At 38.6% G+C, this 16,910-nt stretch overlaps 1 protein-coding gene across 1 annotated transcript in view; it reads right to left on the bottom strand.

Annotated features, from left to right (window-relative positions):
* LOC110095652 overlaps window positions 1–3,042 on the bottom strand; it is a 33,906-nt gene extending 30,864 nt beyond the window's left edge. The window contains exon 1 of the mRNA XM_020821273.2: window positions 1,170–3,042. Within this exon, the coding sequence (XP_020676932.1) occupies window positions 1,170–1,388 (219 nt within the window). The 5' untranslated portion in view covers window positions 1,389–3,042. The remainder of the gene's footprint in view (window positions 1–1,169) is intronic.
* Window positions 3,043–16,910: the final 13,868 nt, after the last annotated feature.

The raw sequence follows: 16,910 nt of genomic DNA, 5'->3' as shown, positions 1-16,910 counted from the left end.
TAACATAAATCCACCGGACCTCCCAAACTCCTCTTTCCAAGTCTCATCAATGTATTTCCAGCTAGCTCTCCTATGACTTCCTACTCCTTCATATCCTGATGGGCTGTCAATGCGTTTTCCAATAAGCTCCCATAAGCTCTCACTTTTTTCACATGTTGGATTAAAGCTTTCTCCAAGTGAATTCACTTGGCGGCTTCCTCGTCTTTATGTGGTTGGGGGCACAGGTGAGAAAAATGAGAGAGGGAATCAAAAGGAGAGAAGGCTCAAGCAAGCGGACAGGTTTGAGCATGCGAGTGAAAGTGCAAAAATAAAGAGATGAGAGAGCATGCATGGAAGAGGGGAAATGAGAATACACTTTGACCCTTGCTTAGATTTATTTTTTGGTATTTTGAAATGACCATTCAAGATAGTAGGACGGCATTGTAGGATTTGATGTGAGATTGCAGCACCATATGGGGGATTCAGGCAGCAAGATTTCAAGTATTTTTTTAATTTTGAAAATTTTAACCAATAGTAACTATAATAAATAATATTCATATTGACTATTCCTAGCCAATTTTGTCACCTTGAACATGTTTTGTCGTCATCTTTCACATGGGTGGGTTTTTGGATTTTTGTTATATGGCTACGCAAGTAGCATAGGTATACTTAAGAAATTTTTGTCATTCCAAACACATTGGCACTATCCATTTTATGAAATAGGCAAAAATTGGACAACTTTGAATGCGGTCAAGGTGTTTTAAACTACATTTCTTTAACTTCGTCTTTGTACTCTATCTTTTTTATTTTTGTTCGATCACATTTATTTCTAGGTCCTTTCTTGATAATTTCAACACTCCGGATGTTTCAGTGTAGTTTGTTTTGCGAAATGAGTGATTTTTAAATGATTTAGATTACCATCAGTACATCGTAAACCCAAATTGTGCAATATGGGTGATCTTCATCCGCTATTTTTTGTCGTGCTTGAATAGACTATTTGTGGAGTAGTTATGCATGTCAACATACACGATAAGATGTGATAAATTATTAGAAAGACAGGTTGTCATGTATAAAATAAAGCATTAACTTGTAAAAAAAAAAGTAATTCCATGCAAAATTTAAAAGAACACTTCAGATTTCATTCACCGCAAAAATATTTTGTTGAATGGAAGCAAGCTAAAACCACTAACCATTTCCTTCAATATCTTTTTAGAATTAACCTTTTTTGATGCCTTCTCATTCAGAAAAGCCAGCCCATCTGGTTGCTGAAAAGTCAATAAGTTGGTTTCTTTTAAATGAAATGAAAAATACAACTTCCGTTGAGAAGGGACAATTGCTTTCACAAAATGAAGAAGCACAATTATTAACTTCAACCAGAAGCTGATTGATGCATATGTTAAATATACCATACTTTCCCTACCATAAACAGATGTGGGATGTGACAAGTATGCAAGACCATTTATCTTAATTTCAATATTTCATTGAACATCTATCGCCGCATGTGTTTCACCTTATCCTAAGTTGATGTGCAGCATACCCATTTTTAGTCTGCCCAAGCATAAAACTAATCCTCATAAAGATACTTCGAAAATTTCCATATTAAAGGAACTGATTGATAAGCACCATATAATGTTCTATGAAGCATCATGTTCTCATATCAGTCAATTTCTCCCTCTATGTTTATCATCTCAAATTTTGTAAATGGAAGTAGTTCAACAAGAACCATGATCATAAGGATATAAAAACTGCTGTCAGATAAAAGAAAGCAATAAAATTAGTTCATCCCAATATTTCAAGTTAATTTTAGCACTTCTCAAAGCTTACAAAATTAATAAATATTCCAAGTGCGCGACTATCACAGATCATTAGTACCAATGCACCACTCTAACAACTCGGTATTAATTACGAACTTGGGTAAATAATTAAGATGCAACTCTTGGTCTTACAAGTAGTCTGGACAACTGCTGACATAATGGAAGTAATAGATAAAGAATTCACTGGAGGTTGAAATGCAAGATGTGGAAGTAGAAAAATAGAGTGCAGGACAAGGAAAATTGGAGGTGCAGTTAAGAAAGACAACGGACCAGGAGAGAGACAAATGAAAGGGAGGGAATTTTTTTTAAGGTTGATCAAAGCAATGAGGCACAGTTGATCACAATAATAAGAAAAACCTAAGGGTTAGAACAAAAACAACAAACATGAATGTCACATCCAAGCTAACCATCTGTCTTCACATACAACATTAAACAATGTGGTCAACCGTTTTTATTCAGGTTCAAACAACATTCAAAGTTCAGAAATAATCATTTTATAAGCCTGATAAAACTTACAAATAATCATTTTATAAGCCTGATAAAACTTACAGGGAACAAAATACCCACAACTTCCAAGGAATTAATTAACATAAAGAAAATAAGTATTCAGCAATAAAAAGTAATGATTAACTTTTAAAAACGCCATTGCAAATTTCAGCACTTCCAGCAAAGCTTAAATAGGGTGGTAGAAGCTGGAAGCCCACATGCAGCTAAACAAATACGACGACTTAGTTCAATCGAAAACCACATTTAAAATCAAATATAGTTTTCCAAAGGGAGAAGAAGCAAACATAAATATGACCCAAAATGAGTAAAAGCTCAAAATTGTCCCCGGAATATTAATAAATGTCTAATTTAGTCCCTGAGTTTCGCATTGCCCCAATTTAGTCTCTCAACTATTCAAAATTATTCAAGTTAGTCCCTCTATTAAAATTTCCATTTAAATTAACGGAAAAAGCCATAAGCATTCGCTACTGTCACACCCCATTTTGACCCCCTTAATCAACCTAGAGTATAAAAGAGAGGGGGAATCAGACTAGATATATTTCTTACTAATGTGCATATTGAAATACTTCTATTAGAATCAGGTGAGTAAGAAATAACCTATCTAGACTATCCCATTAAAAAGCACTTTTCTGTTTAACAATCTATCTATCAATTTCCTATTTGGAAGCATATGCCAATACATCCAAGAAATAAAGAGCATTACTAAAATTTCTAATGAAGTTATACACAAAGGCTTTTCTGTATAGCCTCCTGTTTTGGCAGTGTATAGAAGCCAAAATATTAGTATGTATGTATGTATATATATATATATATACTCGAAATTAAAAATAGGATAAAATGAAAATAACTTTTGACGTTTTTCATATGTATAAGAAAATAGGGTAAAATTTTGGGGCAAAAGTAAAGCTTACAATTTTTTTTGAAAATTTTAGTTATTATAATTCACCCCTCATTAAAAGTTTCACCCTCGAAATTCTTTGTTAGTGGCCATCAAATAAATGAGGGAATTTCAGTCTAATTTCTTCTTTCTTTTTTTAGGGCGTCTCTTTTTCTGATATGTATTTCTATTTTACTTTGACATAAGATTCTGATAATTTTTTAATTTTTTAGTATAAAAAAATACTTTTCTTTTTGGTTCCTCAGTGTAAGTCATATCCTTTTATAGGTCAATTTTATCATGTAAAATTCTATAACGGGCATTTGTAACACATTTCCTTTGTAGTGACACAAAATATTATGAATATCTGACATGTTAGCTGGAAGAGCAAACCTGTAAGAAACCTTATTAATCTTCTCAATAACTTCAAAAAATCCTATATACCTAGGACTCAATGTCTCATTAACCAAATATGGTTATACCTGGCTATGCCTTTCATAGAATTAACCTTCAAAAATGCAAAGTCACCAACTTCAATTTCTACAGCTCCGTATTTGGGCTCATAATATTTTTGCTAACCATCCTGAGCAACTTTCAATCTATCTCTAATTAATAAGATTTTCTTTGTTGCATCATCAACTAATTCTCAACCCATTAATTATTTTTCTCCTACTTCCACCAAAGTTAAAGGAGTTCTGCACTTCCTACTATAAAATGCTTCATATGATGTCATTTGAATACTTGATTGATAACCTTTTTTTTTATTTTTTTTTTACTTGATTGATAACCATTTTGGTAAATTCTATTTGCGGTATGTGATTTTTCCAGCTACCTATAAGATCCAAAACACAGTCTCAACAAATCTTTTAATACATGAATCTTTCTTTCATATTGACCATCAGTTTGAGGATAAAAAATTGTATTGAAGTTCAAATTTGTGCCCAAACTTTCATGAATATTTTTCAGAAGTCTAGAAGTAAATCTACCATCTCTGTTTGAAATAATAATTTTTGGAATGTCATGCAATCTGATAATTTCCTTCACATACAAGAATATCAACTTGTCTACTAAATTAGTTTGCTTGATAGACAAAAAAGTGAGTTGATTTGTCATTTTACCAATAATCACCCCAATGCTATTATGCCCCTATCTAGATCTAAGAAATCTCATAACAAAATCCATTGTAATATTATTTCTCTTCCACTTAGGGATAGGTAGTGATTGCAGTATTCTACTAGGTTGTTGATGTCTTGCTTTTACAATTTAGAATGCTTCACACTTAGACATATTCAACATCTTTCTTCATACCTGCCCTCCATAAAATTAATTTCAAATCTATATATATCTTAATACAACCTGGATGAATTGTACAACCAGAATGATGAGCTTCTTGAAAAAAAAATTCCTTAATTCTGGAGCACTAAGTACCCACAACTGAGATTTATGCTTAATAATTTCATCAATATCAATAGAAAGATCTTATCTTTTCCCCAATTGAAGTCTGTTTCATTAACTTTGAATACTCACTGTCATCTTATGTAAGTATTCCATATTATTAAAACTCCTAACCTCCAATTGCAGATTCTTTATTTCTTTGATCAACTAAACCTCTTGAGTAATTATCCAGTTCACCATTCTAGTGGATTTGTGACTCAAAGCATCAACCACAATATTAGCTTTTCTAGGACAATACTGAATACCTATATCATAATCCTTAATTAGTTCCAACCATCTTCATGCACAGATTTAATTTTTTTTGTGAGAATATATATTTTAAACACTGATAATTAGTGAATATTTCTCATCTTACCCCATACGGGTAATGCATCCAAATTTTTAAAGCAAACAATACAACTACCATCTCTAAATCATGTGTGTGATAATTTAATTCATTTGACTTCAACTATCTTGAAACATATACAATTACCATTTTTTCTGCATTAAAAACATCCTAAACCCTTCAAAGAAGCATCATTGTAAATCTAAAAACCTTCTAATCCTGATGGAAGTGTCAAAATTGGTGATGTAGTCAGATATATCTTCAATGCTTGAAAGCTTTCCTCACATTCTATAGTCCATTCAAATTTAACATCCTTTCTCATTAGTTTAGACAATGGCATAGCAATTTGTAAGAACATTATGTAGTATCCAGCAGTAATAATCAGTTCAATTCAGCAGGTTCAATTTAGTTGCAATAACCTAGCAATAGACGAACAGACCCAAGTAGATTAGGAGCAAAACAACGAACAGATCGAGCCGCCCGCATGTGTGAATTCTCCAAACATAGTTGGATTACACCTTTGAGTGGAAAATCGCGTACGGGAGTGAAATTTAGCGACTCCTTGAGCATAATATCCCCGTTTCACTCACTCTCATAAGGGCAAATCATGTGAGAAAATTTTGGTCGAGAGAAACCGATAGAAAAGAAAAATGAGAAGGTAGATTTTTTTTCAATTTCATTTATTTTGTACAAATTTCTTCTGTGATTTAATCCTATAAAAGGATCAATTGTCTTAAATGAAGGTAGAGGAAGGAATGGAGAAAGAAAGTGAAGGAATTTTGGAGAGAAGAAAATTTTGAGAAAGAATGAAATAACGAAGGAAAGTGTAATGATTTAAATTATAATTGTGGGCTTCGAAAATTCGGCCCCGGCCTCCACCCGACTATTTTTTGCTTTGTTCTTTTGGCGAGCGAGTTTTAACGGAATAAGTTTCAGGGTAAATTTTGGAAGGCAGATGGGTTTGTAGATAAGACACTACCCAGAGATTTTGCCCTCATTTTGCGAGGGCTTTATGATCTGAGTTCTGGTTTCCTATAGGCACAAGCCCCTAAAGTTAATTACCCCTCCCGGTCTCGAGAGAGAACTTTCGATTAAGACTAGTCATCAATCAGATACGTTATATCCGTAGATATGTAGTATCAGGCATATAGTAGCAGCAAAGACATGGATATTGGAGATTTGGTATTGATATTTGAAATGTTTGGAAGTTTGGGAATTTGGTTTGAAATATTTGAGAAGTTTGATATTTAAAACAGAAATTTCACCATATTACACTTAAAGTGGATGGTGGGGAATGGATGATGGACCCGATCAAAATCCGTGGCCATTGCCTTGAAATGGACTCTTTTCAGGCTCATTAGTGTAGTAGACTTTTTACTTCCAGTGTTTGTGGATACCCGAGCTATTTTCTTCTTAAGGAAAAGACCAACAAGAAACTTTGGAACACCAGGAAGTTTAGTTCTAATTTGTTCAAACATCCCTTTCTTTCTGTCGGGGTGTCCTTTTTCGTACATCGAGTTGCCCTCGTACTCGACGTATTTGAAGATCTTAATCACCATTATCGTAGGTGATATCTGTACTTGTGCCCACAATGGTTCGTTGTGCTTACGAGGTATCCACAGTTGTTATCCACAAATATTCATTTGTAGGGAACCGTTGTATCCACTATGACCTCCGAGAAGTATTTGTAGAAGACCCATTGTTGCCAACATCATACCCACCTTTCACCAATCTCAGATGGGTCGATGTTTGTACTTGCATGTAGGGGCGGGTCCTCCACTATCAAGTCCCGGCATTGTCATCTCAATCTACAGGCAATGTTGTTAAAGTTGGAGGTTTCAACAATGCGTGTAGGGAACACATGCATTTTGGAACCATTCGTTGATCTTGCAGGTACGATGCACCTGATCTCGTAGAGATTATTATAAGAGTCCAATATATTCTTTGTTTGAGGTCTTGTAGCGTACTTGCTTGTATCTCGATGTTGGTTACGAGGATATTGCAATATCTTCCCTACAAGAGCTCACGGGTGTTTGTATTCATCGCACTTTAGCCACATTTGTATACAAGGATCAATGTAATTCTTCCGACATTGAGTCATTATTGGCCATACAAATATTCTTGTAGTTTGAGTTCCCTCGTTGTCCAACTCAAATACTCGCTTGAGTTCAAATTGTTTAAGCCATTAATGTTCAAGTCCATATTACAAGTTCACGTGTTCTTGTTTAATTCATCTCATTTTCAAATTGAGTTCAAGTTTTAATTTTGTAAGTTTCATTCGAATTCATTTTCGCTATACTTGATCCAGATCAAGCCAACTTCTTCGTGTCCACAATTTTGTTCAAGTTCCACTTGATGTTGCAGAGTTCGAATTCGAAGTACATGTTCAAACGCTTGTTCAGAGTGTTTTAAAGTCCTTGCAAGTTCAACAAAATACTCAAATTGATTTGAATTCTGGTTCTAATTTGATTTTATTTCATTTGGGTTTGAACTTTAGAAATCATTTAAATTTTGTTCAAGTTTAGGTCCACAAGTCCACTGTTCATTTGAGTCAAAGTTCAATGCTTTCAGTTCAAGTACGAGTCCTCTATTGTCCTTCGTATTGCTGCTCAAATGATGTCTTCAAATTGTTCAAGTTTTGTGTACTTCGGTGAAAATTTCGACAGCACCCCGACATATCCCCCATTTAGGAGAAAGTAGGGGAGCTGGGCCTTCCCACCACACTACTCGAGCGTGCATGGTAGGTGTCCTTAAACACCGTGGCCGTACATCTTTTCATCCCACCACGCAACAAGAGCGTGTATGGGGCCTTCAGCAGTACCCGTACGAGAACACCAGTGACATCCCCACAACGCTACAAGAGCGTGTATAGGGCTTACCCACCTCGTCGTATGCGTCGCACCGGGCTCCCTCCTACCTTGGTACAAGAGCGCGTATAAATGGTTCTCCGGTCCGCCACAAATGCCGACAATGGGATTTTAGAGCATCAGACCTTGGATAGCAGTCGTCAGCGGTGTCGAGGTCGAGGACTGTCCCCACAACGCAACAAGAGCGTGTATGGGGCCTTCAGCAGTACCCGTACGAGAACACCAGTGACATCCCCACAACGCTACAAGAGCGTGTATAGGGCTTACCCACCTCGTCGTATGCGTCGCACCGGGCTCCCTCCTACCTTGCTACAAGAGCGCGTATAAATGGTTCTCCGGTCCGCCACAAATGCCGACAATGGGATTTTAGAGCATCAGACCTTAGATAGCAGTCGTCAGCGGTGTCGAGGTCGAGGACTGTCCCCACCACACTACAAGAGCGTGTATGGGGCCTTCAGCAGTACCCGTACGAGAACACCAGTGACATCCCCACAACGCTACAAGAGCGTGTAAAAAATAATTATAATTAATTAGCATTAATTAAAAATAACTATAATTAAATATTTATTCATTTTTTAAAAACCCATCGGCCCAGTGGATTTATGGGATTTGGCCAGAGAAGCTCGCACAGGAAAAAAGTTACCTTCACCGTCAGCGTGCTCCTGTTCTTGTTCTGATCAAAATGTCGTAACTTCCCTCCTGACAGAAAGGGAACGTCGTTGAAGGAATGAAGTCCGACAGCAACGAAGAAGCCGCCGAAGGGAAGAAAGTTGCCTCCAAAGCAAGCAAGCTCCCGTTCTTGCCTCCAATCTGACGAAAGGGAACGTCGTCGAGCAGCTGAAGTCGAAGGACAAGGGGCTTCACAGCGACGAGCTCCAGTTCTTGCTTCCGATCGAAATGGCGTAACCTCTGATCCCTAAGGAGCGAGGCCGGACAACACGAAAGAGCCGGAGAAGTGGCGCCTATAATCTATATACCTCCTGCGAAGCAACGAAGCCGAACACCTCTTACGAAGTGACGAAGAAGCGCGCGAGAGGGAGAGCGATCGCCAAGAGAGGCCGAAGGCCTCCTTTTTGCAATCATTTAAGGGCGCAAGAGTTAGATCGTACGAAGCACGATCAGAGATGAGGAGCGACGTGGGCTTGTTGTCCGACAGGTATGGGATTTTGATTTTTTTTCTTTATCAAGTCAACAAATGCCCCCCAACAAATGTGGGGTACGACAGGTGCACACCATGTTTGTTATATGCTGATTGACCCAAAGGATCTCTAGATATTTATTCTAGATGTCACACTAGGGCTTTCATTTAGTGGATCTCCAGAAACTTATTTGGATGTCACACTAATTTCTCTTTCTTCATGGTTCTTTTAGATGTATCCATAGGTGGTTGATATGTTGGCTTTAATCAAGTAGGAACCCTTAGGATAGTGATATAACACTTCATATTTGGGTTCCTAAAGTATGGCTCTGTAGTTGACAATGGTGTATCGCATCGCCACCATTTGTTCTCATTAATCACCCTGATCATTTTAGTTTAAAGTCTTTCTGTATATGCTCAACATTCCTCTAGCATCTGGTTGTATTTTAATCAAATTTTAAATATTTATTTGGGGATCTCGTCATGCGGCACGATGTCGACCCAAATAAATATTTAAAATGCCCCCAGTCTTTAAGGACATTTGTAGATATTATCCAAGGTGCTCATTCAACAACTTTCGTTTGAGTCCAAAGATTTTGATTCCTTCTGCTTAGTGCTCTGAGTAGCGAACTTGGTGAAGGGTTATCTAACTTGTTTTTACTAACTTGTCAGAAGATTTGCAGGCCTTCTACCCTTTGCTTCTAGCTTTGGCGGGCTTGATGAAGGGGTAGATGTCGATGACCTAAACCCTTAGATTTATATTAGGTCGGTGGAGAAAAAGTCATCAGTCCAGAGCTTTATGCATAACGGATTTGTTGATGACGGAATCCACTTAGTTTGGCCTTAGGCCTTATGTGAACTTCGGGATAGTTTTCTCCGATCCTTTGCTTTATGCTTTGACAGATTTGTTGAAGAAAAATTCATTCGATCCTCGCTTTGTGCTTTATGGATTTATTGAAGGACTTCAAGGTTTTTTATTTGTTTGATAGCACCGAACGTAGGTAGTATCTTGATCCTTAACTACTTGAAGAGACTTTTATCTGAGTTACTTGAATTCATCAGATCAGGAGAGCTGGGATTTGATTGCTCTTCATCCTCTGGTTGCTGAGATGGGCCTTTCTTATGGCTTGTTAAGTAGATGGAGTTGCCAGTGATTCGGCCATATCTGGGCTTGTTAGATCCGACCTTTTACACCCATTTAGACTTCAAACTTAAACTATGCGAATTGCGCTTCCCAATGTTGATTTTACTGAAGTTGACAGATATGGAGTCATCCTTCGTGGTTGCAAATTTTGGAGCTTACGAACATTCGGTAGTTACTCAAAACTTATCTTCCCATTGGAACTTTGATTCTCCAGTCCTTCAGGAGAATTTAATAGACAACGATCACTTGAACTGGTCGAGTCAAATTGGCCTTCGTTCTTTCTACAGTCGCTGCTGACAGGTTGGCGAAGTGGGGGTTCCGTTACTACGGCTTTTCTTATGGCTTGTTGAGTAGACAGAGCTGCTAGCGATTCGGCTATATTTGAGCTTGTTAGATCCGACCTCTTACACCCATTCGAACCTTAAGGTTCAGGCTGTTGAAAAGACTTCAAGCTTTTCTAGATCAATTTTGTAGTAGTGTGTAGCCACAAAAGTCTCTTTCTTGACATTTGAGTCTTGGTTTGTTGGAGAAAGTGGTGTCTCTATCTTTTGAAATATTACCTGCACATAATTTGAAAAATAAGTACTTGTATTCTTTTAGCACAAAAGAATATTTAAATTGATAATTTTAAATATTTATTCGGGGATTTCGACATGCAGCGCAATGTCGACCCGAATAAATATTTAAAATGCTCCATCTTACAGGGACATTTAAGAGCAAAATAGATTTGAAAATTTTAAAATTTAAAATATTTATTTGGGGATCTCGGCACGCAGCGCGATATCGACCCGAATAAATATTTAAAATGTCCCCAATCTGACAGAGAGATTTTGAAATGCATTCTCGTAACATAAGAGAATTTCAAAATGTAGAATGCATATGCTAACAATAATATATAAAAACATAACACATTAAGCACAACATTTTTTTGGAAAATTTCATATGTAGTATTTCTTCAAGTATCGGTCATTGATCGGTGGCATGAGCCTTTGACCATATAGATTGATGAGTTGATAAACTCCTCCTTGGTACACCTTTTCAATGATGAAAGGTCCTTCCCAGTTGGATACAAATTTGCCTACGATTTTTCTGTGCGGGATGATTGGCCTTCTCTGCACCAGGACCAATTCTCTTTCTTGAAATGATCGAGGACACACCATTCGATCAAAAGACTTTGTCATTCTTGCTCGGTAGATCTCCAAGTTTTGTTGAGCTTGCAATCTGACTTCATCGAGTGCGTCAAGCTCTTTCATTCTCAGGCGAGAATTTTGTTCCTGAGTGAGATCATTTTGGATTGCTATTTGGAGTGACGGTAGTTCAACTTCCAGTGGAAATACAGTTTCAACTCCAAACACTAAAGAGTAAGGAGTGGCTTTGGTCGGTGTTTTATAGGTTGTACGGTATGCCCACAACGCTTCTGCCATCTTCGTATGCCACTCTCTTTTATTCTTGGTGAGAATTTTCTTTAATAATTTCACCAGTGTTTTGTTGAAGGCTTCTGCTAGGTCATTCGCTCTTGGATAGTATATGGAGGAATACCGCCAATCGATTTTGTGTCGATCAATGCACTTATAAATTTTCGTACTCTTGAATGCAGTACCGTTGTCTGAGATTATGCGGTGTGATACTCCAAATCTATAGACAATATTGTGGGTGAAGAAGTTGATCACGTGCTCGGATGTAACTTCTTTGAATAGAGCCGCTTCTGCCCACTTAAAAAACTAGTCGACTGCTGCCAAAATGAAGCGGTGTCCTGCCGATGACAGTGGATCTATTGGCCCGATAACATTAGTACCCCAGCATTCAAATGGCCAGGACGCTATTGTAGGGTGCAATGGATTTGGCGGTTGATGTATAGCATCACCGTGGATCTGACACTCGTGGCACCTCTTAGCATGATCGATACAATCCTTCACCATTCATTGCCAATAGTAACACGTTCTTTTAATTTTGACTGCCATCTTGGGACCTGATTGGTGTGCTCCACAAAGCCCTTCATGAACTTCTGTCACTATCTTATTAGCTTCTTTGGTCCCTAGGTACTTTAGCCACATTTGATCGAAAGCACGCCGATACAACGTGTTATTGACAAATGCATATCGTAGTGCTATCTTCTAATTTGAGCAGCTAGTGATTTATCTATTGATAGTTTACTTTCTTAAAAATAATCAACGAAAGGCTGCCTCCAGTAATTTTCTTCAACATCTAAGCAATGTCACTATGATTTTGAAGTTTGACTGGCCTTGCGTCTTTTCTTAGGAACTTGTTGTTCCTCAGGTGGGTCTTGAAGATCAACTAGCTGGGGAGATTGAGGATCAACCGGGGTTGCATCCTGCTGGCTTGAACTTGGTATTCCCTCTGCCTGCGAGAATTGTAGTAATGCTGGCTCTAAGACCTGATGATTGTATATCATGATTATGATAGGTCATTCGTCATCCATATTCGTCATTTCTTTAGCCAATTTGGCAAGGCAATCGGCTTTAATATTTTAACGTCGGGGAACTTGAGTTAGTTTGACAACTGGAATTTGCTTCATAAGCTCAAAAACTCGTCGATGATAACAGGACAACTCGAACTTGGTGAGTTTATAAATTCCCAATACTTGATTTACAACAAGTTGAGAATCACTGAAAATTTGCAGGTTTCGAGTTCGAACGTCGATTGTATCTCCAATCCTGCTATTAGGGCTTCATATTAAGCTTCATTGTTGGTCCGAGGTTCAGTCAAGCTGAAAGAGAATCTCATTATGCCTCCCTTAGGTACTACAAAGATGAGACCGATTTCGGCTTGAGCTTTTTCTAGATTCGGAGGTCGAGCATGCTTGATTGATGATGCTCCATCAAAGTACATTTTTCATACTCGTAGCATCTCCTCGTCTTTGACATTCATGATATGCTCGTCAGGTAGATCATTATTGAGCGGTGAATCCGTAGGGATGGGATGGGCAGCGAGGAAATTTGCCAACACCTGCCCTTTTATTGCCTTTTGCAGGACATATGTGATATCAAACTGCAGGAGTATCACTGCCCACCTTGCCAAACGACCTGTCAACGCTGGTCTCGTCATCAAGAACTTCATCAAATCTATCTTTAATATCAAGGTGATTTTGTGAAATAGCATATAATGACGGAGTTTCTGAACTGCAAAAATCATGACCAAGCAATGCTTCTCAATTGGAGAATAGGGATCTCTGCTCTGATCAACCTCCGACTGATACAGTAGAGTGCATTCTCCTTGCCTTCTTCATTATGCTGGGCCAATAATGCTCCGAGAGACACTTCTAGTGTTGTCGTGTATAGTATAAGAGGCTTCCCCGAGATTGGCGCCGCCAAAATAAGAGGATTCAACAGATATCTTTTAATGCTGTGGAATGCTTCTTGGCACTCTATGTCCCATTTAAAGCGTACATCTTTCTTCATCAGCTTTGAAAATGACTGGCACCTGCCCGATAGATTTGATATAAATCGTTAAATGAAAGTCAATTATCCTTGTAATGAGCGAAGTTGTCGAAGGTTCTTTGGAGGTGGCATCTCCATAATTGTCTTGATCTTATTGGGGTCGACTTCGATGCTTCGATGTCAAACAACGTAACGTAGAAATTTGCCTGAGCATACCCCAAAAGCACACTTGAGAGGGTTCATCTTCAGATCATACTTTCTGATCCTCTCGAACACAATTCTCAGGTCATTTAGGTGATCTTTTTGATCCATGCTCTTAATGACCAAGTCATCTACGTAGCATTCAACCTTTTAATAAATCAAATTATCAAATATACGAGTCATCGCCTGTTGATAAGTGGCACCAGCATTCTTCAGGATAAAGGGCATGACTGTGTAGCAGAAAATACCTATAGGTGTTCTAAATGATATATGTTTTTCATCTTCATGCGCCATTTTGATTTGGTTATATCTTGGCGATTCGTCCATGAAGGAGAATATATCATAGCTGGAAGTGTTATCCACTAGAAGTTCTGACACAGAGAGCGGAAAGTCATCTTTTGGGCATGTCTTATTGAGGTCCCTGAAGTCGATGCAGATACGAATCTGGCCACAGGGACAATATTGGCGATCCAATCGGCATACTTTTCTTCACAAATAAAGCCTGCATCAATAAGCTTCTTCGTTTCTGCAATCACCTGCTCCTCAATCTCCAATCTCACTCCCTGGAGTTTGCTTGATGGGTGCTGCATCTAGTTTAATGGCTAATCTGTGAACCGCTACATCAGGAGATGAACCAAGCATCTCAGCATATGTCTAGGCAAAGCAGTCCCTAAATTCACAAAGAAGTTCTTTTATTTCTTCTACTTGATCTTCTGGAAGAAGAGAGCTAATGAAGGTTGGGCGAGGGTTTTCCTCAGTTCCCAAGTTGACTTCTTTTAGTTCATCCATCGTAGCAGCCTGTCCACCGTCTTTCAGTTCTTCTGGTGCAGGCTTGGCTTCTACAGGTTAATCATCATAAGTATTAGCTTCATATATCTCATCATCCTCATCGGATTTGATTTCTCCACAAGTGATTGCTCGACAAATCTCCTTCCGGAGGTATTTTCGCTTGATGAATCTGATGCCTTTGTACGCAGCTATATCCTTCTGTCGTAGTGGACGCGGATTCCTTCCATACTAGAGGCTCAGGCATGTACGTAGTTGTCGTTTAGTGGTAGGAACATTGATCTGTTTTCGTAGCATTCTTTGAATACCTTTGGTATTAAACCTAGATTGTCTCGTAGGAAATAATTCTTCGGAATTGAGGTGCATACAACACCAGTCATAATTCTCTTCTTTGCGCATTCCTGTAGAATACAATATATTTTCAGGTGCCGCCCCCTTCTTTAGAGGAGGCAGGTAAAAAGTGGAGAGCTCTTCAATCTTATGCAACCCGCACGGAATGATTTCTTTAAAGTGTTGTAAGGGAACACGTGTGACTACAAGTACGCTGTCTAAGATTGATAGGTTATCTATCCTTCTGTAGAATACACCCTGCACCGTGTTCATATAGATAGAGTCGTAGTCACAATTATCATTTGAGTATTCAACCTCCCTACTCCATTTGAACGCAGACTGGCCAACTTTTCGGGATTTTGTAGGGGTGGCATCACTTTCATCTGTGTCACTCCCGAGGTGAGGTACGTATTTACTTTCTTTTGGAATGGTCGGTGCTTTGGGAATAGTCGGCGTTGCCTTCTTTCTCCCTGCACGCTTCTTCTCACGTTCTTGTTTGTGCTTCTTTGCAGTCTTTAAATTTAATGCCTTAGCCTCAAGGGAGCTCGAAGGCTTTTGCTTCTTTGGCATGAAGTACCTGGCATCTTCATATATTGTTACTTTATGGACTGCAAAGGGTCGAATGTTACCAGAGATTCTGAATCCCTGAGATACTTCATACACTGATGTAATGTTGAAGGGGCAACGCCATATTCATGCAGCCAGGGGCGACCCAATAGCGCATTGAATGAAGTGTCTGCATCAATTACATAGAATTTGGCTTCTGTGTGAAGTTTCCCAAATACAAGAGGGAGGATAAATGATCTAAGGGTTTCCTGCCCTTTCTCGTTAAAGCCGTGTACCATCAACTTATCTTGCCCAAGATGTTCCACATCAAAGTACAATGATCTCAATGCCTTCAGCCTCATGAGATTTACGGAAGATCCGGGATCGATCAAAATCCGACTGATTATCATACCATCGTTCTCTACCGTAACATACAATGGGCGATTGTGATCTGCTGTTCCAAGCATCATATCATCCTTAGCAAAGGTGATTATTGGCTCATTTCGAGTTTGCAAGACCTCAGTCAAGTTGCGTTCAGCAAAATATGCCTCATATCTTTCTGGGTCCTTGAGAGCTTGGATCAAAGTCTCCCGGAGGACTTTAGACATCAGTAATGCATCATATATGCTGAGTTGTGCTGGAATCTTCCTCAAGTGGGATAAGATATTGTAATATATCCCCTTGGTTGAAGTCTCTTTCTTCTTGGAGTCTTCGGGGATAATATCTTCATTGATAAATATCTCTATTCTCTTATCATTATTACGAAACCCTTTCTTCGGTGGAGGTGGCAATACCTTGCCACTTCTCAACTACACCTGGCCACCTCGTCTGATTCAGACTTATTTGATGAAGCATTCTCCTCGGAGTTAGCCATTGTCACGTTTGGAGATTCACATGTAAATTCAGAATTGTCCCCCAGTTTCACCTGCTCCATTTGCGAAGCTATTCTTGGATCTGATTCCTCATCATTTGGAAAACATAGATCTTCGTCGGAACTGTATTTCATTGATGACACCATTAGACAGAAATCAGGGGCCGCTTCCTCAGCGTATTTCTCCCTGTCCGTTATCTTTGATGTCACCGAGATGACTTGACATGTCTCTGTAGGAAGAGATTCATTTTCAACTTCTTCCTTTATTTCACCTATTTTGAGCTCTTTCATGAAATCACCGAACATAATAGACCTTCTGGTAGTCTGGTAATATTCACCCAAACTATTAATGGCCTTTTGAGTTGCAGTCTTCTTCTCCATAGACTTCTTCAACTTTGCTTTCTTCTTAACGTCCTTTGATTTTGATTTTCCAGACTTTGATGAGCTAACTTGGCCAGGTTGTTGTTTGAGAGTAAATGCACGTAGCACAGGCAACCACTTTAAATTCAATACTGGTTCAGTAGGAGACTTCCATTTGACACCTGGATTCCTAACTGTTTCAGCATTTTCGTTATTTTTTGGAAACTACGGTTTCCCATTGCTCCTCTTGAATATGTTCTTTTATTGTTGTTTTTTAGGCAGGAGCACGGAAGAGGACGTGACTACCGAGTA

The sequence above is a fragment of the Dendrobium catenatum genome, unplaced genomic scaffold (genome assembly GCF_001605985.2).
Source record: "Dendrobium catenatum unplaced genomic scaffold, ASM160598v2 fragScaff_scaffold_780, whole genome shotgun sequence".
In the NCBI taxonomy this organism is placed as follows: Eukaryota; Viridiplantae; Streptophyta; class Magnoliopsida; order Asparagales; family Orchidaceae; genus Dendrobium; species Dendrobium catenatum.
This window is presented reverse-complemented; position numbering and strand designations above follow the sequence as displayed.